We start from the raw sequence: 24,630 nt of genomic DNA on the forward strand, positions 1-24,630 counted from the left end.
GGGTCTGCTGGGAACGTCTGGCGGAGCCCTTGGCCAGGGATGTATTCAACTCCCACCTCTGGGAGAGCTTTGACCAGATTCCAGCCGATAGTTGAACCTCGGCTTCAGGAGGAGCAGTGCTGTTTTCGTCCCGGCCGTGGAACACTGGAGTAGCTCTATACTCTCTACAGGGTACTCGAGGGTTCATGGGAGTTTACCCAACAGGCCTACATGTGTTTTGTGGACCTGAAGAAAGCATTCCACTGTGTCCCTCGTGATGCCCTGTGGGGGGTGCTCCAGGAATATGGAGTCGGGGGCCCTTTATTAGGGGCCATCCGGTCTCTGTACAAGCGGAGCAGGAGTTTGGTTCGCATTGCCGGCACTAAGTCGGACCTGTTCTCGGTGCATGTTGGACTGTGGCAGGGCTGCCCTTTGTCACCGGTCCTGTTCATAACTTTTATGGACAGGATTTCTAGGCGCAGCCAAGGGCCGGAGGGTGTCTGGTTTGGGGACCAAAGGATTTTGTCTCTTCTTTTTGCAGATGACGTGGTCCTGCTGGCCCCCTCTAGCCAAGACCTACAACATGCGCTGGGGCGATTCGCAGCCGAGTGTGAAGCGGCTGGGATGAAGATCAGCTCCTCCAAGTCTGAGGCCATGGTTCTCGACCGGAAAAGGGTGGCTTGTCCTCTTCAGGTTGGAGGGGAGTTCCTGCCTCAAGTGGGGGAGTTCAAGTATCTCGGGTATGTTCACGAGTGAGGGAAGAATGGAGCGGGAGATCGACAGACGGATCGGTAAGGCTGACGCAGTAATGGGGGCGCTGTGCCGGTCCGTTGTGGTGAAGAGAGAGCTGAGCCAAAAAGCAAAGCTTTCGATTTACCGGTCAGTCTACGTTCCTACCCTCACTTTTGGCCATGAACTTTGGGTCATGACCGAAAGAACGAGATCCCGGATATAAGCGGTTGAAATGCGCTTCATCCGTAGGGTGGCCGGGCACTCCCTTAGAGATAGGGTGAGGAGCTCGGCCATCCAGGAGGGGCTCGGAGTAGAGCCGCTGCTCCTCCACATCGAGAGGAGCCAGTTGAGGTGGCTCGGGCATCTATACTGGATGCCTCCTGGACGCCTTCCTCGGGAGGTGTTCCAGGCACATCCCACCGGGAGGAGGCCCAGGACACGCTGGAGGGACTATGTCTCTCGGCTGGCCTGGGAACGCCTTTGGCTCAGCCCGGAGGAGCTGGAGGAGATGTCTGGGAAGAGGGACGTCTGGGTGTCTCTGCTGAGTCTGCTGCCCAAGCGACCCGGTTCCGGATAAGCGGAAGATGACAAGTACGAGTAAGAGTTCGCTTGACCTAATTAACATGAAGACTTTATTTTACCTAAAGCTTTGAGTACAGCAGAAGAAATCAAACACATCATCCTTATAACTCCAGTATGAGTCCAGAAATGATGCCTTCATTGCGGCTGATATTGACTATATTGATGGCTGGATAAGGCTGAACTGAAGGACCATACAGATTTGATAATTATGGCACTGCAAGAACAAGGACAGTATAAGAGCAATCAGTCTTTAAGTGTTCTGTTTTTCTAGCCCAAACTATAAGATTTACCACAACTATATGGTTGAGTAATGGCATTCTAGATCAGTGTCAGTCTGCTTGTGTAGTTATCTGTATGTAGCAGGTGCTCCAGCTGTGTGTGTTAGTTCTTCTGAGTCCTTCAGCTTTCATCTGGAGGGAACTCTCCAGAGTGTTTCTGGAGTAAATGGGACTGCTTGAGGGTTGCAGTTTTTTGGTCTGAGATGCTAGTGTTCCAGTGGGAGATCCAGTGTTATATTACACCAGCGCCTGAAATTCGCAGCGGGATTGCAGGTATTGCGCATTATATTATTGATTCCTGTAAATATAGTTCTTATAATGCGAGACATTCCCGCATAGAATTAGTGACACGTGAGGATGTGGACGTTTGCACCACAGTCACTTGGCGCGCTCCTTTTCTCTCAGGATACGAGCTCTCTCCACTCTCACTTTATCCCTCTTGCTAGAAAAGCAACAATTGTAAGATTAAGGTAAATGTGCGGTAATTCAAAACCGCTGGTTAAAACGCAAATCGACATCAGTTGAAGGGCAACCCGCTCCACAAAAAACACAACAAGAAAGACTCACGGCTGGAGGCGGCGCTGAAGCCAGTGATGTCGGGAGTGACCCAAAACCTCTGGATTCTCATACAGGCAGCACTGGTAACTTTATGAAGCCGTCCAAAGACAGGTTTCAGGCTAACTGGCTCAAAATATATCCATGGCTTGAACATAATAATGGTGAAATGAACTGCTCTATTTGTAAAATGTACGGTGCTGTGCCATTTTACAAGCCGGTGCTATAAAACATCAACTTGGCGCCGCCATTCAGACGGCGTTTCTCATACAGCCACAGTGAAAAGAAAACACGAGGTAGATTCAGCAAAAAACTCGATAGCTAAAGCTATTGAAGAAGCGCAGTCACAGTGTGAGGAGGAAACAAAGGGGCTTCTAAAAACTGCTTACTATATTGCAGTAAACAAATTGCCCAAAGCAAAATTTTGTCATCTGGTTAAATTTATGAAAAACATGGAGCGCCCCGTTTTTAAAAAGCTTAACACAGAAACATCAATCTATGGTATTTACATAAATGAACAAGGATTGTCAGAAATGCACCAAGCTATTGCAAGTACACCTGTAGAAAATGTTGACAATGCTGTAAGAAGAAGTCCTGTGTTCTCATTAGTACTGGATGAATCTACTGACATTAGCAAGACAAAACAACTAATTACCTACGTCGGGTACATCGAAGACAACAAGATTCACACAAAACTATTCAGGAATTCTGAAATAGTTGACGGAAGAGCAGATACTATTGTTGAGGATGTGAAACAACTGTTGACAGAGAAAAATCTGGATGGAAATAACTTACAGCAGTTTGCACTGATGGAGCAGCTGTTATGACAGGGTGTCGTCAAGGAGTTGTTAAAAAACTAGGAGAATTATATAACTCAGATTTGGTGGGTGTGCGCTGTACAGCTCATCGTCTTGCACTTGCTGCTACTGATGCAGCCAGCTCTGAAGTTTCAGCAGGATTTGAGATCAGTTTTTGTCTTTTTCAGTAACTCTGCTGTCAGAAGCAACAAGCTGCATGAATTCCAGAAACAGCTAGATGAACCCCAACTGAAGTTCAAGCCACATACAGTGATGTGGTTGTCAATTCACAATGCTGTTTCAGTTGTGTGCAGATCATTGAAATCCCTGAGAGATGTACTGGAGCACATGGTTTCCTCTTATGCTCAGGATGCTGACAATGCCAAAGGTCTGTTGATGGCTGTCAGAAAATTTAACTTTGTGGCCCTCTGTCACGTGATGAAGGATATACTGATGCATGTGGTCCTTCTCTCAAAACGTTTTCAAAGAGAAGATCTGGACATCCCCACAGCTCAGCCAATGGTTGAAAGTACCAAAGAAGCACTGAGAGAACTAATAGTCCATCCTGGCCCTTCAGAAGCAGAATTCTTCAGCTCTCTACAGGGTAATAACTTTAAAGGAGACAAAGTTTTTGACACTCAAAAACCAGCCTTTGATGACATGAAAAGCAGGTATGTTGGATCCTTGATAAAAGAAATCAACAGAAGATTCCCTTCTGATACACTGGATGTTTTGTCATGGGTCACAGTTCTGGAGCAAAAAAAAAGCCATTGTGGCAAAACAGCCTGAGAATTTTTCTCACTATGGTGCAGATAAACTTGACAACATACTGGCACACTTGTGTAAATGCAGCGGATGCTCGGTCCACGTTTGCGTTGCTGAAGCAAATTATGGTTTCCAGTGACCTTTATGCCTCATTTTCCTTTCAAGAGTTTGCAGAGGCTGTCCTGAGTAAACATAGTGGTCTATTCACTGAAGAGGAGAAGCTAATTAAGATAGCGCTGGTCACACCAATTGCAAGTGTGTCATGCGAACGTGGATTCAGCAAAGAGAACAGGATAAAAACAAGATTCAGAAATTCACTTAATAACACAAACCTCACCAATCTGATGATGATTTCAGAAATTGGTTCACCTCAAGAGCAGTTTGATTTTAACAGAGCTATAATCAAATGGAAAGAGATGAAGCAGAGAAGACAGAGAACAGAGCGGAGGATCGAGCAGAGCCTGGAGGCATGAGCCATTAAAAAGAATCATTATATTGATTTAGCTGATGAACAAAAAAGTTGGAAAAATGTATATAGTTGGATACGTTATGATGCCAAGTCACCAGAGTCTGTTTCTGCAACTTAGGTTTTTGAAATATTTAGTTTTTTTCTGGAAAGAGAGAGCTCATGGAAAGGGCTCTCTCTTTGCTGTAAAACAAATTACAGCAGTGTAAATAGTTTAGATAATCTCCGAAGCCCCTAAGCAGCTAAGCCAGAAGTCATAAGAGCAATTCAGAAATGTTATTTCAACGACGTTGTTACAATGAAGAGAAAATCAGACGAGAAGTACAAACACAGGAAAAGAGTAGAGCATGGAGACAAAATATAAGAGACAGCCACAGATGAAGTTATGATGACAAGTACAGAAGACGATTAAAGAGGGACAGTTAGAATCGATGTGAGGTAAGACAACAATGTTAAGATCTAAAGTTAACCTCACAAGCAGTTGAATGGATAATTTCCTTCCTTTACCTCCTGTCTAAAGAGATGGGAAAGAGATGAATAAAGTTGAAGACGGAACAGCATGGAGACAAGAGAGAGCCACTTAAGATGACCAATCAGAAAGGAGAAAGTGACAAATTAAAGCTGCAAATTAATCTGAGGTATGAGTAGAACATTTTGTCAGGGTCATAAGTTACATCCCCCCCCAAAGTGTATAAATCCCCCCATTGCAAAGCTTGTAAGGTGGGAATTCCCCCCTAGTTTAAAAAGTGAATTTCAAGCTTTGTATTACACACATTAAAGTAATCGGATGTTTTTCTTTTCTTATCCCGATCCTGGTTGAGGTAATCTGCCGATAATATATCAAGCAGGTAAAATATTTGTATCTCATGTATTTTGTGAGTAAATGCAAGCTGTTGTGGTCACAAAGCTGGTTAAGTGTGTGTCTTTTATCATTCTATTCAGACCAGCAGTTTGCCATCTGTCCCGTCTTCTGTAAAGGTCACTTCTCCCGCTGTCTCTGGTGACATTTAGCCCTAAATCTGTCTGATGCAGTCTTTTAATTCATCATGTTATTCTCCTACTGTGCTGTCTAGCTGCTATCTAACCACCATTAACTCATTGGAGTGGTAGCTTCAAAATGGGACAAATGGCATTCATCATTGAGGGTTTCAAACATTCATTTATCCACTCTTTAAGCAGAGGCTGAAGGATAACTTTTGACTACATAAATTAGATACTGTTTTTCCTTTGTGTAGAACAATACTTGTTTTTTACTTATTTATTTAAATTAATAAATCTTTTGTTAAATGTGCAAAAAATGAAGGAAACCGTAGTCGAGTTACTCTTATCTCTCACTTAGTAAGGAAAATTGTATATTTGCTTTAACCCTATACTGTATACACAGAAGAAGACCACAGTGTGTACCACTCCTGTCAACTAAGAACAGGTAACTGAGGCTATACTCCATACAGTTACCAGACTGAGTCAGGAATGTTTTCCTGCTACGCTTTCAGCCATTGTGTACATGCCATAGGCTACCTGAGCGTAGTAGCTGACTATGTGTTTATTACCACAGTGTACTCATCTAAATATGACTACTTCCTGAAGAATATTGCACCATGTCACAGAGCGCAGAAAATGTTAATACTCATATACATACAAAACTTAAATGACATAAGTGACTTGGTTAATTATTTTTGTTTTTGTAAATATGGTTACCAAATTTATATAGATAAAAGGAACAAAGATCCACTACAACTGAGGGAGACAGTGGGTAGCTACTTAGAACATAAGTCTAATTCAGTGTTGCTCAAAGCAATCCATTCAAAACAAGTCCTACTTAAATACACACATACATGGGTTGGACAATGAAACTGAAACACCTGGTTTTACACTACAATAAATTATTAGTATGGTGTAGGGCCTCCTTTTGCGGCCAATACAGCGTCAATTCGTCTTGGGAATGACATATACAAGTCCTGCACAGTGGTCAGAGGGATTTTAAGCCATTCTTCTTGCAGGATAGTGGCCAGGTCACTACGTGATACTGGTGGAGGAAAACGTTTCCTGACTCGCTCCTCCAAAACACCCCAAAGTGGCTCAATAATATTTAGATCTGGTGACTGTGTAGGCCATGGGAGATGTTCAACTTCACTTTCATGTTCATTAAACCAATCTTTCACCAGTCTTGCTGTGTGTATTGGTGCATTGTCATCCTGATACACGGCACCGCCTTCAGGATACAATGTTTGAACCATTGGATGCACATGGTCCTCAAGAATGGTTCGGTAGTCCTTGGCAGTGATGCGTCCATCTAGCACAAATATTGGGCCAAGGGAATGCCATGATATGGCAGCCCAAACCATCACTGATCCACCCCCATGCTTCACTCTGGGCATGCAACAGTCTGGGTGGTACGCTTCTTTGGGGCTTCTCCACCCCGTAACTCTCCCGGATGTGGGGAAAACAGTAAAGGTGGATTCATCAGAGAACAATACATGTTTCACATTGTCCACAGCCCAAGATTTGCGCTCCTTGCACCATTGAAACCGACGTTTGGCATTGGCATGAGTGACCAACGGTTTGGCTATAGCAGCCCGGCCGTGTATATTGACCCTGTGGAGCTCCCGACGGACAGTTCTGGTGGAAACAGGAGAGTTGAGGTGCACATTTAATTCTGCCGTGATTTGGGCAGCCGTGGTTTTTGTTTTTTGGATACAATCCAAGTTAGCACCCGAACATCCCTTTCAGACAGCTTCCTCTTGCGTCCACAGTTAATTTTGTTGGATGTGGTTCGTCCTTCTTGGTGGTATGCTGACATTACCCTGGATACCGTGGCTCTTGATACATCACAAAGACTTGCTGTCTTGGTCACAGATGCGCCAGCAAGACGTGCACCAACAATTTGTCCTCTTTTGAACTCTGGTATGTCACCCATAATGTTGTGTGGATTTCAATATATTGAGCTAAACTGTGCTCTTATCCTGCTAATTGAACCTTCACACTCTGCTCTTACTGGTGCAATGTGCAATCAATGAAGACTGGCTACCAGGCTGGTCCAATTTAGCCATGAAACCTCCCACACTAAAATGACAGGTGTTTCAGCTTCATTGTCCAACCCCTGTACATCCCCACTTATATATAGTTGAATGTCCCGTACCAAGTTGCACCTCAACCACATGCTTGTACATTCAGCCATCAGCATGCTTCTGGCATGTACTTGTTGATCTGGTACAACAAGTAATTAAAAAAATATACATCACTATTGATAATACAAACATTGAATAAGTATTTTAAATCTCTGGGTTGACCACAAAATCTGCTGGAAACCTCAGGTAAGATGTGTCTGATGTTGTCTCTGGTCCAGGATTGGCTTGACATGAGGAATGCAAGATTTGTAGCCCATTTGTATGATTTGTCTGTTGATGTGCTGACTCCTGCCTCAGCTTGGATGGATATTGCTTGACAATCCTTTCAAGGCTGCAGTTATCCCTGTTGCTGATGCTCCTTTTCCAACCACACTTTTTCCTTCCAATTCACTTTTCTATGAATATGCTTGGATGCAGCACTCTGTGAACAACCAGCTTCTTTAGCAATTACCTTTTGCAGCTTACCCTGCTTGTGGAGGGTGTCAGTGATCAGCAGTCTTCCCCGTGATTGTGTCTCCTACTGACCCAGACTGAGATCATTTAGAGGCTTAGGACACCTTTGCAGGTGTATAGACTTAATTAGCTAATTAGGGTGTGACACCCTGAGTTTCCAGTATTTAACTTTTTTACAATGTTCAGATTTTCTCAGACACTAAACTTTGGGTTTTCATTATCTGTAAGCTATAATCATCTGAATTACAAATAAAGGCTTAAACAATTTCACTCTGTGTCCAACATATTTTCCATTTAGCTCAACAAGTGCAGCTTGTCTTTATTCCTGGGTTAGGTTATGAATTAACACTGACATAATCAGGTTTTGCCATTGATTAATTCAGAATCATACATGTTGGAAAAAAAGATGTTCTCCATCTTTACTGATTAGTTTGTAAATGTATGGGATTTTGACTTGAAAATGTGTGGGAACCCTGATGCACTAAAAGTGTTGTTTTATGTACAGATGAGGAAATGATACATTATTCCATGTTTTCAAAGCTCTGAATAAATAAAACTAATTGCATATATACAGTAGTAGTCTACGTTCTGCAATGTTTGGTAAAATAAAATAATGTTTGTATTTTGGTTTAATGCTTTATATTCAGTTTGCTTTGCAAACTGTTCTCTTTTTAATGTGGATACATTGTTGTGGCTGATTATGGTTGATAGGCTGACTTAATTAAGAACCATTTGTCAGGCAGCCAGCAGTGTGATCTTATAACGTCAGGCCAGTGGCAGCTGAGGAGGTTTTTTCTACAAGTCTATCAGAAAGGCCTTCTCTGTAAGGGTAAGGGCCTCCACTTCACTATTCTGAAGAGCTAACCAGCTGCACTTAATTTATGCACATGTTTGTCTCTTTGTGTATGCATGAGGCTGGGGTATCCGCTCTGGTCCCCAGTCCTCCACAGGCGCTGAGGATGAGAGCAGATAATAAGGAAGCAACATAACCTGAAATTCCCACTAAATGTATCAGCTGAAATAACAGCAAATAACACAAAATTGGAGAGTAGTATGAGAATGTAGCAGAGAGAGTGAAAGTGGTCATTATGTCCTCCAGCAGCCTAAGCCTATAGCAGCATAACTACAGAGATAGCTCAGGATAACCAAATCCACTCTAACTATAAGCTTTATCAAAAAGGAAAGTTTTAAGCCTAGCCTTAAAAGTAGACAGGGTGTCTGCCTCACGGACTAAAACTGGGAGCTGGTTCCACAGGAGAGGAGCCTGATAACTAAAGGATCTGCCTCCCATTGTACTTCTAGAGATTCTAGGAACCACCAGTAAACCTGCAGTCTGAGAACAAAGTGCTCTGTTAGGAACATATGGAACAATCAGATCTCTGATGTATGATGGAGCTAGATCATTAAGGGCTTTATATGTGAGGAGGAGAATTTTAAATTCTATTATTGATTTAATAGGGTACCAATGAAGGGAAGCTTTATAGTAAATTAGTAAGACATGTTTTATTAAAAATGTGTAATGTTTTATAGTTAGGAATTGTGTAATTTTTGTTACTAGTTCCAAATCTGTAAAGTGTTGATCTGCATCTTTTATACAGTGATAGCAGTATTGTATAGCAAACAATGTCTCATGACAAAAAGATGATCATATGTTAATGATTGTAAACCCTAATTGATGTTTGTTGATAATATAATTGGCATTGATACTTTTGCCCTGTTGCAATGGCATATACATTATGGTACATCTTATAATTGTATCCAATAGAGGCATTAATGGGACATGCCAACCATTTAAATGTTTTAAATGGTTGTTCCAATAAGAACTTTTTGTCCCTGAATACTGGTCCAAGTCATTAAGAACAGTCATAATACATCAAAGTTATTGCAAGTTTTGAAAACTCAGTCACTCATTGCTTTTCTTGTCACACTGAAATGTTCCGATCAACAAGCTAATTTTAATATCAAAGCCAACTTGAGTAAATTTCAATCAGCTGTTTTCAAATGATGTTTTCATTTGTTATGGAACAAAAGTGTTGAGTTCAGGTATGTTTTTTTTTTTTTCTGAAATCCGGTTTAAAGGGGACATGTCATGCTTTTAAATCCTTCATTTTCCCACTTAAAACATTTAGTTGTGGCTTATATAAACTGCAGTGTTTTGGTCTGAACTACTTGTTATTGTAGTTCCACAGGCTTCTCTTTTAGCCTTGTTCTGAGGAGCGTCGGAGAGCAACTCGTTTTGGTGCCGTCTCTTTAAATGTTGTTATGGGGCTTCAGAACCCGCCCCCCTCCAGGTCAAAGAGCGCTGCATTTTAAGTTGTTTGCCCATTTTTGTAGTTTGATAACAATTATTTGGCGCTGTAGAAACACGACAAAAACTGCAAAACAATGAAAACTGTTTATGTAATAATAATAATAATAATTACACAGTACGGTTCTGTCCTCAAGGAGCTAAAAGCAGCACACAGTTCTAACATAAGAAGAAGCTACTGCTATCAACACAATGTCCAGGACGTCATATTAACACACAATAAATTCAAGTCTAAAATAAAGTTTGTTGTAATTGTAGCGTTTTTCCAGTTTACTGCTCTGCTGCCTCCTTCGTTACCATAGACAGAAGGAACTGACCCCTTAATTAGAAGTTTTTCAGCAAATTCTTCTTGATACCCGAGGAGGTTGATGAAGAACTCTTCCTTGAAATGCTTCATGCAAACAAAGAGGAATTTCCCCCCTGATGTGGGAACATTTCCATGAAAAATAAAATTTAACCAGGCACTTCCAAGAGGTTCTGGTGCTGGGTGACGGTGTAATAAATTGTGTGGGTTAATACACCCAACGGCCGAACCAAACTTATCCTCTTTGAGCGTAGGCATACTTGAGCTTGGACTACAAAATCGCAGTGAGAAATAAATATGGTGGATACGCACAATTGATCAGCCAGAAGTCCATGACATTATTTAGCTGTTCTTCAGCAAATAATGTGACGGAACAGTTGGAAAAACGTAACAGATGATAGAGAAGACTTGAAAGGAAAAATATGACCTACACAAAATATAAAGATATCTCCTGGAGAGACTAAATTCAACTTTTCTGCACTTATACAGACTCCCAAGTACACAACAAAATGTATTTAAAGGATAAAAAAGTGGATTTTGCATATGTCCCCTTTTAAGTTTTGCGCCAAATGCAAACGGATGCATGCCTTTCAGAAAGTTCCGCTTTCATCTCATTAGACTGCAGAATATTTTCTCATGTCTCAGATTATCAGGATGTAGAAGCATTTACTTTATCTGAAACATTTAGGTGTTACCAAAAATCAAAAACAAGAAATCTGTAAGGGGGTGAATACTTTTTTAAAGCACTTGTCCAACAAGCATTAGGACAACAGAAAAACATTTGAATGACCTTGTGCAACGTGTGTCAAATAGAACTGACATTTAAGTTAATTAACATTTAAGTACCTTGACTTCAAGGTTGAACAGTATTTAGCAAATAAATTGTCGCTTTCAAAGATGATATGGGTCCTTCCTGAGAACAAGGGCTTTTACTGATTCTTCATGTCATGGAGGCTTGGTACAAAACTGCCTCGGTGTCGTTACTTTATAACAGTCATATCAGTGGAAGTTTATCACAGCATTGAATGTTTAAAATATTATTAAGCAAGAAGTTATGAAAGAAAGCTCTTCCCTGTGGCTAAAGTGACATTCAGCAGGTTTTTAAAGGTGACCCATTCCTTTTAAACATTGGGGATAGGTCTATGGGCTATACAAAATATGTTGATTACTTTTTTCAAACAAAGTCATTCTTTGATCATGAGATTTGATCTCCTCAGTTTGCACTTTTTTGAGATCCTTTCAGAATGAGCTGTTTTAGGACTCACTTTTATATAAATTAGATGGATCTGGCCGCGCTCCCAACCAGCACTTCGTACACATGAAAACGAAACCGAAACTCATAAGACACTAAAATAAGAACTTACATTTCTGTTATCTGCAGATTTACCACGGACAGTAGGGACTGAATTTTTCTTCACGTCTTTCTGAAAACCCTGACGTGTACTGAGGTGAGTTCTCAAAGCAGTCCGTGGTGAAGGGATTCGCGCAAACTAGTACTGTCTTCGGCAACGTGACTGGAACATTGCGCTCAAAAATAAAATGAAGCCAAGAATCTCTGTTATCCGACAGCGGGAGAATGTGCATGGACACACGTGGGTCTTTCCAGCAGGCAACAGAACATCAGCTCTTGAGGGTAGCCATTGTAGAGCACCTGTAAGGTAAAACCAGCCGGTTAGACGTGATCCTCTACTGGAAATCAAGTGCTTCAGTTGCTAGTCAGGGGCGTGACTCAGGTAACAGTGCTGGGTGCCAGTGTATGTTTCTTCTTTGTGGTCAGGTTTCTACAACTCATCAAACTAGGTTAATACTTGACGCGTTGAACACGGAGCGAGGGTGCGCGCCCAACAGTGAAGCAGTCTCGTCGTCCACGCCCCTGCGTGAGGGGCCTGCATGCTGTCGCAGCGCCTGGTCGTGCACCTTCGAATTTTTGTAACCTGGCGCGGACCGCTTGCCCGTACCGCATTCAGAATAAACGAAGCTGAAGGTCCAAACATTTCATGCACAAATTAATCACTTCTTCATAAACAGAAGGAAGAGAGTAACAGAAAACAAAAAATGGCAAGAGAAATTCAAGTTACAAAGTTAGATTGTATGCATTAACACGTTTGTTATTGCTTTTTTATGGTTAAGAGTCCAAAATTGTATCTGGGTCCAGTCTTAGATCTTTTACAAAGAGGTCAAAAAGGATTTTCCTCTTCATTGTTTTACTCTTATGAACCTAAAATCTCAGTCATTTCTGGTATTACATGAAGCGCACATTTCCACTGGTTATCTAGCATACTGCCCCCTATGTTTTCTAAAAATACTGCATCATCAGCGTCAACTATACAGGTCCTTCTCAAAAAATTAGCATATTGTGATAAAGTTCATTATTTTCCATAATGTAATCATGAAAATTTTACATTCATATATTTTAGATTCATTGCACACTAACTGAAATATTTCAGGTCTTTTATTGTCTTAATACGGATGATTTTGGCATACAGCTCATGAAAACCCAAAATTCCTATCTCACAAAATTAGCATATCATTAAAAGGGTCTCTAAACGAGCTATGAACCTAATCATCTGAATCAACAAGTTAACTCTAAACACCTGCAGAAGATTCCTGAGGCCTTTAAAACTCCCAGCCTGGTTCATCACTCAAAACCCCAATCATGGGTAAGACTGCCGACCTGACTGCTGTCCAGAAGGCCACTATTGACACCCTCAAGCAAGAGGGTAAGACACAGAAAGAAATTTCTGAACGAATAGGCTGTTCCCAGAGTGCTGTATCAAGGCACCTCAGTGGGAAGTCTGTGGGAAGGAAAAAGTGTGGCAGAAAACGCTGCACAACGAGAAGAGGTGACCGGACCTGAGGAAGATTGTGGAGAAGGGCCGATTCCAGACCTTGGGGGACCTGCGGAAGCAGTGGACTGAGTCTGGAGTAGAAACATCCAGAGCCACCGTGCACAGGCGTGTGCAGGAAATGGGCTACAGGTGCCGCATTCCCCAGACCTGGGCTACAGAGAAGCAGCACTGGACTGTTGCTCAGTGGTCCAAAGTACTTTTTTCGGATGAAAGCAAATTCTGCATGTCATTCGGAAATCAAGGTGCCAGAGTCTGGAGGAAGACTGGGGAGAAGGAAATGCCAAAATGCCAGAAGTCCAGTATCAAGTACCCACAGTCAGTGATGGTCTAGGGTGCCGTGTCAGCTGCTGGTGTTGGTCCACTGTGTTTTATCAAGGGCAGGGTTAATGCAGCTAGCTATCAGGAGATTTTGGAGCACTTCATGCTTCCATCTGCTGAAAAGCTTTATGGAGATGAAGATTTCATTTTTCAGCACGACCTGGCACCTGCTCACAGTGCCAAAACCACTGGTAAATGGTTTACTGACCATGGTATCACTGTGCTCAATTGGCCTGCCAACTCTCCTGACCTGAACCCCATAGAGAATCTGTGGGATATTGTGAAGAGAACGTTGAGAGACTCAAGACCCAACACTCTGGATGAGCTAAAGGCTGCTATCGAAGCATCCTGGGCCTCCATAAGACCTCAGCAGTGCCACAGGCTGATTGCCTCCATGCCACGCCGCATTGAAGCAGTCATTTCTGCAAAAGGATTCCCGACCAAGTATTGGGTGCATATCTGTACATGATTATTTGAAGGTTGACGTTTTTTGTATTAAAAACACTTTTCTTTCATTGGTCGGATGAAATATGCTAATTTTGTGAGATAGGAATTTTGGGTTTTCATGAGCTGTATGCCAAAATCATCCGTATTAAGACAATAAAAGACCTGAAATATTTCAGTTAGTGTGCAATGAATCTAAAATATATGAATATTAAATTTTCATGATTACATTATGGAAAATAATGAACTTCATCACAATATGCTAATTTTTTGAGAAGGACCTGTATACGCCAACAGCACTTGTTCAGGTTCACGCACCGTCAGTGGAGTCCTGCACCCACCCCAAAGCGCGACCGTACCTGATCCTTTATGGTAAACAGGGCTACAGTTTATCACTCCTTTGCCGCTTCCACATCACTATTCACTCATATGAGAGATGATCCAAACAATAAAACAATTGGTTGTTGAGCTAAATGCTGTTGATATGGCACAGTTGGAGTTCTCTGAATTGTGACAAACTGACTTTTGTATCTAGTTTTATTTTTATTTAAACCATGTAAATGTTCTTTGCCTTCATCTAAGTCCAGTTTGCATGGTAAAATCACTTTTTTCCAGTCAAAGTAATCCATCTCTTGACATTGCCCAATTAAGCTGCCTATGTTCTCTCATTTTGTTCCCACACTGCATCTTCACACTCTATGTTGGTCTCTTGGTTCTTATGTAACTTCACATCTGAGCAGCAGGGGTCTCTGGGAAATACCATACACCACATGAAAATTATATTATTCCACATGAATCACTTCCTGTGCCGGAATTACAAATTTCCTTGAATTTTGAGCCTTTTTGATGTTTCTCTCATCTTCTCTCCAGACACGGCCTACTTTTTAAAAAGTTATACAGCATTTGATCTTACAAACATGTTCTCTGAAGTAGGTCTCTTTAGTCTGGAAGAGAAACTGTGTTTTATTAGGAAGAATTGACCCTTGTCACATCTTGTTGTTTGTGTTTTCTCTGTAGTAAGCATGTTTCTCAACACCTTGACTCCCAAGTTCTACGTGGCTCTGACAGGCACTTCGTCCCTCATATCAGGACTCATATTGGTAAGATGTGCTTGTTTTTAGCTTTCACATATTTACACTCAAACTGACATTCACGATGACGTTTGAATAAGATTTTTGTAATGATTATGGTTAAAGTACTGATTAACTCTTCAGATCTGTATTTTGTACCAATCAGGCTTTTGTGGCCAATTTCCAGACTGATAATGATGATACTTTGGAGTTTCTGATCAGGATAGATAAAGCTGAGAACCATCTAGTTTCAGTCACCAAACAATTTCTTGCTTGTCTAGTAAAACATTTGGGACTATTGTCGATTCAGATGTTACATTTATTTCTTGATGCATCAACGAAGAGTAAAAATCCTATATTTAGTTTGATGACTGTGTGCTATTAATTCACACTCTCATTCATCATGTAGGAGGGAGAGAATTTCAGCTGGCTTCTTTGTACGGATTAGAAGCCACAGGTAATTTGTTAGAACCTCACTTAGTGGTTTAAAGGCCACAAGAAGCTGCAATGATTGCGAATCTTTTCTCTTGGTTCTTCAGTGGACCTTATGAATGCCTGTATGATCGTCTGTCAACAATTCAACATACTTTGAATATCTTTTGTGCTCTTCAAACACCTGATAATCTAATGGCGGTGGGGTTTACATGGAATGGGATCTTTATTGCTGTACATTACATGGCCATAGATTTCTAAATGTTCCCTCTTATAGATTCGGCAAACTGTGCAGCAGTGTTTGATCTGTAGTTTAAAATAGTCCTTCTGTTAATTACCTCATTCTCTCTTCCCTGCAGGCTTGCAGCTAATTTACGTAGGATGCTTAGAAATGGTTATGAGCTTGGCACATGCTCTGAAATGACAAAGTGAAAACTAGTTGGGTTTGTTAAGGTAGCGGTGCAATAATTATTATCATTTTGCTCCGTTTGGACATAATAACTGCATACTTTCAATGTGATTTGGTTGTCAGTTACAGTCTTGGTAAACCCAAAGTATGCCCTTGTTTTATTTTAGAGTTTTATGTACCAGAACATCATTAAATGATCTGGTATTTACCAGGTTCTAAAATAATTCATATCCAATTTTAACTGTACAGTAAACAAAAAATACAGTGTCATTATTTATTAAACGATGTAGCCTAAATGGAAAAGCCATGTGTGAAAACCTAAAGGCACAGTTTCTTTAAGCGTCCTAGAACCTCTATCCCTTGGAACGTATTTACCCATATCTCTTAATTTCCTGGAGTAGAGTTAAGGTTCTTTGTTTGTGTGTCATCTGTAGCAGGTACATCCTTGCTGTTTCTTTGGAATGTAGGAGGAAGGTTTAGCAGTCAGGGGCTGCACGTGATCACCTGATTGTCAGCAGGTGTAGGAACCTATGCAAAAAGATTTAATAGTTTTAATAGTTTGGTCTGGAACATACAGAGGAGTTTTAAAACGATGCCAAGGCAGAAAGACTTCAACAATGACCTAAGAGTTGCTCATCAATTTTGGAAGGCTTACAAATTTTCCAAATTAAGTCTATCATTCTAAGTTGAAATGGATTCTTCACAAATAGAAATGCTTAAGGTAGTCTATCAACATTTCAGCAAAATTCATACCTACACATCTGCACAAGCGCCTCATACCAGTTGTAAAGCACGGTGGAGGAGGGGTGATGATTTTGGATTGTTTTGCAGCCACAGTCCTAGCAACGACCGAGTCAACATCCTCTGTACACCAAAGGAAAATGTTAATGTTATCTAAAAACTAAAGAAAGGATCAATTATGTGTCAGCCAGATCCCAAACACCCAGGCAAATCTATATCAAAAGGGCTGGAAAAAGAAAATCAGTCAAAGAAAGGAAATAAGTGAACAAAATTCCTCCACAATGATTCGAGAGACTGATACAGTCACACTGAAAATGACTAGTTATTGCTGCTAGTACATGCTGTGGAATCATGGGATGTACTTAGTTTTTTTGTTGAATATTCACATTTTGAAATCACTTGTGTGTTTTTTAACAATTGGAAGGTACTCGTACTCGTCGTCTTCCGCTTATCCGGGACAGGGTCGCAGGGGCAGCATACTCAGCAGAGACGCCCAGACGTCCCTCTCTCCAGACACCTCCTCCAGTTCCTCCAGGGGGAGCCCAAGGCGTTCCCAGGCCAGCCGAGAGACATAGTCCCTCCAGCGTGTCCTGGGCCTCCTCCCGGTGGGACGTGCCTGGAACACCTCCCGAGGGAGGTGTCCAGGAGGCATCCGGTATAGATGCCCAAGCCACCTCAACTGGCTCCTCTCGATGTGGAGGAGCAGCGCCTCTACTCCGGGCCCCTCCTGGATGGCCGAGCTGCTCACCCTATCTCTAAGGGAGTGCCCGGCCACCCTACGGAGGAAGCTCATTTCAGCCGCTTGTATCCGTGATCTCGTTCTTTCGGTCATGACCCAAAGTTCATGGCCATAGATGAGGGTAGGAACGTAGACCGACCAGTAAATTGAGAGCTTTGCTTTTCGGCTCAGCTCTCTCTTCACCACAACGGACCGGCACAGCGCCCCCATTACTGTGGCAGCCGCACCGATCCGTCTGTTGATCTCCCGCTCCATTCTTCCCTCACTCGTGAACAAGACCCCGAGATACTTAAACTCCTCCACTTGAGGCAGGAACTCCCCTCCAACCTGAAGAGGACAAGCCACCCTTTTCCGGTCGAGAACCATGGCCTCGGACTTGGAGGAGCTGATCTTCATCCCAGCCGCTTCACACTCGGCTGCGAACCGCCACAGCGCATGCTGTAGGTCTTGGCTAGAGGGGGCCAGCAGGACCACGTCATCTGCAAATAGAAGAGACGAAATCCACTGGTCCCCAAACCAGACCCCCTCCGGCGCTTGGCTGCGTCTAGAAATCCTGTCCATAAAAGTTATGAACAGGACCGGTGACAAAGGGCAGCCCTGCCGGAGTCCAACATGCACCGAGAACAGGTCCGACTTAGTGCCCACAATGCGAACCAAACTCCTGCTCCGCTTGTACAGGGACCGGATGGCCCCTAATAAAGGGCCCCCGATTCCATACTCCTGGAGCACCCCCCACAGGGCATCACGAGGGACACAGTCGAATGCCTTCTCCAGGTCCACAAAACACATGTGAACCGGTTGGGCACTGTCCCTGACCGCCACGCAGTGTTGAAGAGGCGTGTCAACCATGACAGCCCAACAACATCCAGAGATTTGAGGTACTCAGGGCGGATCTCGTCTTGCCACCGCGGAGCTTTTTAATCACCTCGGTGACTTCAGCCTGGAAGGTAACACACACAAATGCTTGAGGTACAACCAATGACAATCCAGAACAAAGAACATCTCAAGAGTGTTGTCTTTATGTGACCAACCAGGACCTTTGTAAATGATTTCATTGTGATGTAGAGTCATCGCAGTAAACATCAGCCTCCGTTTATAGAGCTGGTAGTTTGACCACAGAGCAGCAAAGCAAAGGTTTCTGGACTGGGTAACACTGGAACATGTGGAGGAGCAGATAACTGCACCTCCATCTGAACCTCTCTGACCTTATGACCCTACAGACTGCTGACTATGAAACTGATTCTTCCACTGATGAGCAGGAGCCTTAGCTGAAGGTGGTAATTGGTAAATAGTGGATGAGCACACACTTGGGTCTTTACAGCAGGCTGTGTAATGAGCCCCGGTTAGATTGCAACCATAAAGTTGTGGAAAAAAAGACTTGCTAATCATTGCTGAAGTTTTGTAGCTAAGGAGGTGTTGTGTCAGCTATCTGCTTGATTGCGTTTGTGTTTGCTTTCTAAGTATTGTTTATGGAAAAGAGGGATTGAACAGCAAGACACTACTTGCTGTTTTCTGTTTTTCTCAAGCTAGTTTTAGTGGCTAGTTTAAGTTTTAGAGTGGGTGCCAGTTTTCAGAGAAGAGTGCAATTTCCTGGTTTTCCACCTTATGTAAATGACTTTCAGTTTATTCTCAGTTAATTAAAGTGTCTTCCCATCTCTGTTTCCTCTCTCAGATCTTTGAGTGGTGGTATTTCAGGAAATATGGGACCTCCTTCATAGAGCAAGTGTCTGTGAGCCACCTGCGCCCCCTGCTGGGTGGAGTGGACAGCAGCTCTCCCAGCAACTCTAACACAAGTAACGGGGACGCTGACTCTAATCGGCAAAGTGTGTCCGGTAAGAAGCCAGTGCTTTAATCATCAGCTCCAAGCAAGAAAAACGCTGGATTCAACCGGTAAAGACAGAACTGAAAAATGGTCATTGCACAGCCCCACCATGTTTTATGTTTTCAGCCCCAGTTTGCACACTGGTTCCTGGGATTTAGAGCATTTGAAATTGCAGGAGCCAAACTGACTAAATTATAAAAATATGTAAATCACCTTTTGAGTTTTTTTTTTAATAAATTTAGCTGGACTGGATACTTTTGAATTGTTCAGAATCTCCTAGCAAATGGTGAACTGTGTTTTTATGACAGCTTTTATTTCTAAGTTTTTGTTTTGACAATTGTTGTGGGTTGTGCATTGACAGGGAAAGGATACACCTAAATAAAATTCAGTTCAACCAACTGCCTTCAGAAGTCCACACACCTGACCGGCCTGGCGCAACATTGTGGAGAAGTCTAAAGTAGGATTAGGTTAAAAAATTGTATCCTTAGTTCTGAACATCTGTTAGAGCGCTGCTCAGAGGATCATTAGAAATGGAATGAATCTGGCACAACTACTAACCTACCAAGACATGGATACACACATAAACTGAAATGAGTACATTAATCAGAGAAGAAGCTAAGTGAAAAATTTAAGAAGCTGTAGGTACACAGATCAGGTAAGACAATCTGTCAACAGGATACCTAGTAGTCAGGAACAAGCTTGGTCTTTATGGAAGAGTTGCAAGAAGAAAGCCATAAGAAGTCCTTTCAGCAGTTTACCATCAACCATGTGGATGATACAGCAAACATGGAAAAATAAGCCCTGGTCACATGATCACATTGAAGTACAGTACTGAAAGAAGACTTGCTGGTGAGACTAGGGTGGAGGTTCACTTTCTAGCAGGACAATCACCCTGTTTCACCAACTGTACAGCACCCAACATACAGCCGGAGCTATAATGGAATGGTTTATAACGATGCATAGTCATGTATTAGAAGGTCCTAGTCAAAGTCCAGACCTAAATCCAACTGAAAAGCATTTAGCAAGACTGAAACTGCTGCTAACAGACACACGCCTTCCAATCCGACTGAGCTTGAGTTTTTAAAGAAGAATGGTTGAGTGTGGGTCAGTGGGGAGAGAAGTCGTCTTACAATCCAGACTGGCGCGTCACCCTACGTTGCCTGGCGCTTTGTGTATAACGCACACACGTGTGAGCATTTTTGAGTGCAACTGGGTGAATGTGTGAAAGTGCTTTTGGTTGGTATGACTAGAAATAAGGTCTGTCAGTTCAGTTCATTTACCAACTGCTTCAGTCTCCAGACTTGCAAAGCTGGTAGGAACATACTTCTAAAAACCTGTTGGAGGTTCTGTAAATGTATATGAATATTAATGTTTAAGAATATACAGCAAAGCATGGAGAATTCCTTTCAAATTTATTAGCTTAAATTTCTTTTCAGTTTAGTTTTGTTGCTTTTTTTGCTTGGGAAAAGTGTTGCATGTTGCATTTTGTTGAAAAATGCTAAAAAAAAAAAAGAAAACAGACTTTTATGACATTTACTTTTTGTTGTTACCAGCATTTGAACATTTCATAGTTTTTGCACTAAGCAACCAATCAGAGAGGATCTAGGTATAGTGATGGTAGTGCTGCCTATAATTGGGATATTTGACCTTTAGGTGGAAATGTGTTGTGGTGTCATTAACAAAGGATTACCAGGTAGATGGGAAGAAGCAAAGTTAAGAGCTGGCCTTGAACATCTTTGCCTTTGACACTCCTGGTTTGTGTGTTTCTCTCTTTGTGCTTCTGCAGAATGTAAAGTGTGGAGAAATCCGCTAAACTTATTTCGTGGAGCTGAATATAATCGGTAAGTTACAGCAGAGGTACCTGCATGAGAAAATCCTCGTCTGTCTTCTAGTTTTTCCACTGCTGCTCCTCTCATGATTTCTAATCCTTCTCTTCTTGCGTCTTTATAATCCTTCCCTGTTATTGTTCCTCCTGATCTTCCTTTTTAATTCATCTTCATCTCTTTCCTCAGCTGCTGCTTGCTTTTACCATGATGTCATTTTAATTCCGATTTTGAAACGTCAGCCAATCAGAGCAAACTTTGTGCAGCTGTGTTTGATTTCATACTGACATGCTGTGCATCTGTCCCTGTTTTCTGCTGTGTTCGAGAGCTGTTATAATATCTGATTTCTCCTGTTCTGCCGTGATGCTTTTCTCTAGTTATACATGGGTAACGGGTCGAGAGCCACTGACTTACTACGACATGAATTTGTCAGCACAAGACCATCAAACCTTCTTTACATGCGACTCAGACCACCTGCGACCAGCTGATGCCAGTAAGAAAATTCATAAAACCTAAATATAATATGTGCGGGTGCATTATGACCTATGACCTGATAAATAAGGGGGCCTTGTCTGTTTGCCTGCAGTCATGCAGAAGGCATGGCGGGAAAGGAACCCGCAGGCTCGCATCTCTGCAGCACATGAAGCTCTGGAGCTTGAAGAGTGAGTTCTTCTTTTTATCTCCTCTCTCCTCTGCCACACAAGGAATCAATCTGAGCAAAATCAGTCCAAATATGTATTTAGCTTTTAAATCATTTGCCCTGATAACAATAATCCATAATGTACAGTTATGTTCAAAACAATAACTGCGTTTAAAAAGTGACAAAAGCTCTAAATTATTTTAAAAGCTGTTATCTCTATATACTGTAATATTGCAGCCATGGTTTTCCAAACCCTTCCAGGTGTTCTCCCCACATGAAACATTGCTCCTTCTTTATTTAATGGCTTTGTTTAAAGGGCTGACATTCATACAGCAGAAGGCCCCATCTCTGATGAGGTTTAGGTTTAGACTAGTAACTAATGAAACCAACACAATAAAATCATGGAAGCTGTACATGTTCTAAACTAGGATTTGAAGAAAAAGCTGTTCACTGAGAACAGAGAAGAAACTCTTTGTATTGACAGGGAGACTGAATCCATTGCATGATGTAAGGCAATGTTGGTTTTTCATTCTCTTGTGGCTTTTTTTCTCCTATCCTCCCGTAGCTGTGCAACAGCATACATCCTTCTAGCAGAGGAGGAGGCCACCACCATAATGGAGGCTGAGCGATTATTTAAACAGGCGCTTAAAGCCGGAGAGGGTTGCTATCGCCGCAGCCAGCAGCTCCAACACCACGGTACACAGTATGAAGCACAACACAGTGAGTATGATCTTGGCTCGTAACTAGACCCAGGTCTGCAGAATCCCTGCTTTGTAAAACTGTTCAGATCACCTAACCTTCATAGCATTTTGTTACGTTGCAACCACAAACCTCAATGTATTTTATTGGGATATTAGAGGATAAATCAACTTGGAAAGAGTCCTGTCTCTATACTCTCTAGCACCACCTTTTACAGCTGCAGGTCTTCCGGGGTTTGTCTCTAGCAGCTTTCCACATCTAGAGACTGACATTTTTGCCCATTCTTCTTTTTAAAATAGTTCCTGGTCAGTCAGGTGGGAACGTTCATTTCCAAGCCTTTTCCACAGATTCTCTGTGGTTTGAGCTCTGGCTGCATGTTCATGGTCATCCTGCTGGAAGGCCAACTTCCACTCCAGTCTCCAGTCTTTGCTTTAACAGTTTTGTCCAGGTTTGACTTGTATTTAGAACCATCCATCTTCCCAGCAACTGTCATCTGCTCCCCAGTCCCCCCCACAGCATGTTGCTGCCACCACCATGTTTCTATATTTATAGTGAGATTAAATCACAACAGGGGTTCAGGTCAGTCCTCGAGGTCCTGCAGCTTTTACATGTGTCCCTTGCCCCACACACTTAAATCAGATTACTAGCCTGTTCACTAGCATGCCGTCCAGCTCAGAGCTCTGCTAATGAGCTAGTTTTACAGTCAGGTGTGTTGAAACAGAGACGCAGCTAAAAGTTTCCAGACCTCCAGGACTGGACCAGTATGAGACCACTCAATTTGGTGATTTCTGATTGGTAGCAACAAGCTTTACTTAGGGGTTTTAGGGAAAATGGGGCTGAATCCACAGTCATGTTACACACTTTTGTTTTTTATTAATTTTTCTTACACTTGACAACAATGTGCCACTTTGTGTTGGTCTCTCACGTTAAATCCTAATAAAATTCATAAGTGTGGCTGTAATGAGACAAAATATGAGAAGGTTCAAAGAGTGGGAATACTTTCATGGGGCCCCTTAGCCTCTCAGTTAAAATGCAGAGATGACATTTATTCGCTACAAGTATCTGGTTGGTGTTGACTAGGTTTCTTGTGTGCGTCCAACAGGAAGAGACACTAACGTGTTGGTGTATATAAAAAGGAGACTGGCCATGTGCTCCAGAAAGCTTGGTCGAACACGAGAAGCAGTCAAGATGATGAGAGATGTAAGCAAACAGCCCGCCAGCAAGCCATCGACATACATGATCAAATCTTTATTTTCCTCTTAAACCCCAAACTAAAATAACACTTTTTCCCACAGTCTTCTTACAGTTTTTTTCCCTGTTTATTTATATTTGTGCCGTTGTTGACACATCATTTTTATGTCTGTTGACTGTGCTGCCCCCTGCCTGATATAACATGTAACAACAGTTGTGTGTTTTCCAGTTAATGAAGGAGTTCCCTCTCCTCAGTATGTTCAACATCCACGAGAACCTGCTGGAGTCGCTACTAGAGCTCCAGAACTACGCCGACGTCCAGGCGGTTCTGGCCAAGTACGACGGTGAGTTTACTCACCGCTACCCAAGACCATGTCTCGCCTGAATGACAAGACAATGACAAACCGTACAGAACCTGCCACATGGACTCTACAGTCCGTTTTCCTGGGTAATTTATTGAGGTATTAAGTGTCAACACTTTACTGGAACAAGCAGAAATATCTGGGACTCGAAGGTTCATTTAGTCTCTTCCATTTAACGCTCCACTGCCTTGATGGTTTTTATTTTTCAAATGGGAGTGTAATCATGCACACCGGCGCTTGTCTGTGAGTGTGGCGATTTAATGAAGTTAATTCAGCAGGAAAATGTGTTTAACCTATTAAAGCTTAATGCGGTGTTCAGGAGGACTAGTTTATGTTTGGAGTCTAACTGGATTATATTCAGGTCATGTCAAAATATCCTCACCGCAATCATTCTTGTGGGTTTCAGAATGGATTCTGGTAAAGATTAAACTAAAATGGCAAATGTAAAGTCTTTAGCTGACTGGAGCAGGTTTGATGTCTTGGAGGGCTCTTCACGGACCAGCACCAGGTTGTATCATCGGGCTTCTTCACCCATTTGTCCCTGGCAGGTCCCTGAGGTCCTGTGACCAGGGCCTGCTGATGGTTCCCAATGCTGAGCTGAAAACAAATGGAGACAGAATGTTCTGTTCAGTGGCCTCTAGACTCTGGACCTCTCTTCCCTTGGACTTGGTATCAGTGGTCTCATAAAAGTCAGTTAAATCAGCTCATTACATTTCTCTAGCTTTTTATGCATTGCTGGCTCTT

At 42.3% G+C, this 24,630-nt stretch overlaps 1 protein-coding gene across 7 annotated transcripts in view; it reads left to right on the forward strand.

Moving 5' to 3' along the window:
• LOC124861031 (suppressor of tumorigenicity 7 protein homolog) overlaps nt 1–24,630 on the forward strand; it is a 74,537-nt gene that overhangs the window by 39,058 nt on the left and 10,849 nt on the right. For 5 of the 7 annotated variants that reach the window (XM_047354652.1, XM_047354654.1, XM_047354653.1 and 2 more), the window contains 8 exons: nt 14,976–15,058; nt 19,022–19,181; nt 20,958–21,012; nt 21,372–21,487; nt 21,581–21,656; nt 22,200–22,354; nt 23,436–23,533; nt 23,739–23,868. In XM_047354652.1, coding sequence (XP_047210608.1) covers nt 14,976–15,058; nt 19,022–19,181; nt 20,958–21,012; nt 21,372–21,487; nt 21,581–21,656; nt 22,200–22,354; nt 23,436–23,533; nt 23,739–23,868 — 873 coding nt within the window. The remainder of the gene's footprint in view (nt 1–14,975; nt 15,059–19,021; nt 19,182–20,957; nt 21,013–21,371; nt 21,488–21,580; nt 21,657–22,199; nt 22,355–23,435; nt 23,534–23,738; nt 23,869–24,630) is intronic. The other 2 variants (XM_047354650.1, XM_047354651.1) reach the window with 1 other exon arrangement.

Source organism: Girardinichthys multiradiatus, chromosome 2 (genome assembly GCF_021462225.1).
Source record: "Girardinichthys multiradiatus isolate DD_20200921_A chromosome 2, DD_fGirMul_XY1, whole genome shotgun sequence".
NCBI lineage: Eukaryota > Metazoa > Chordata > Actinopteri > Cyprinodontiformes > Goodeidae > Girardinichthys > Girardinichthys multiradiatus.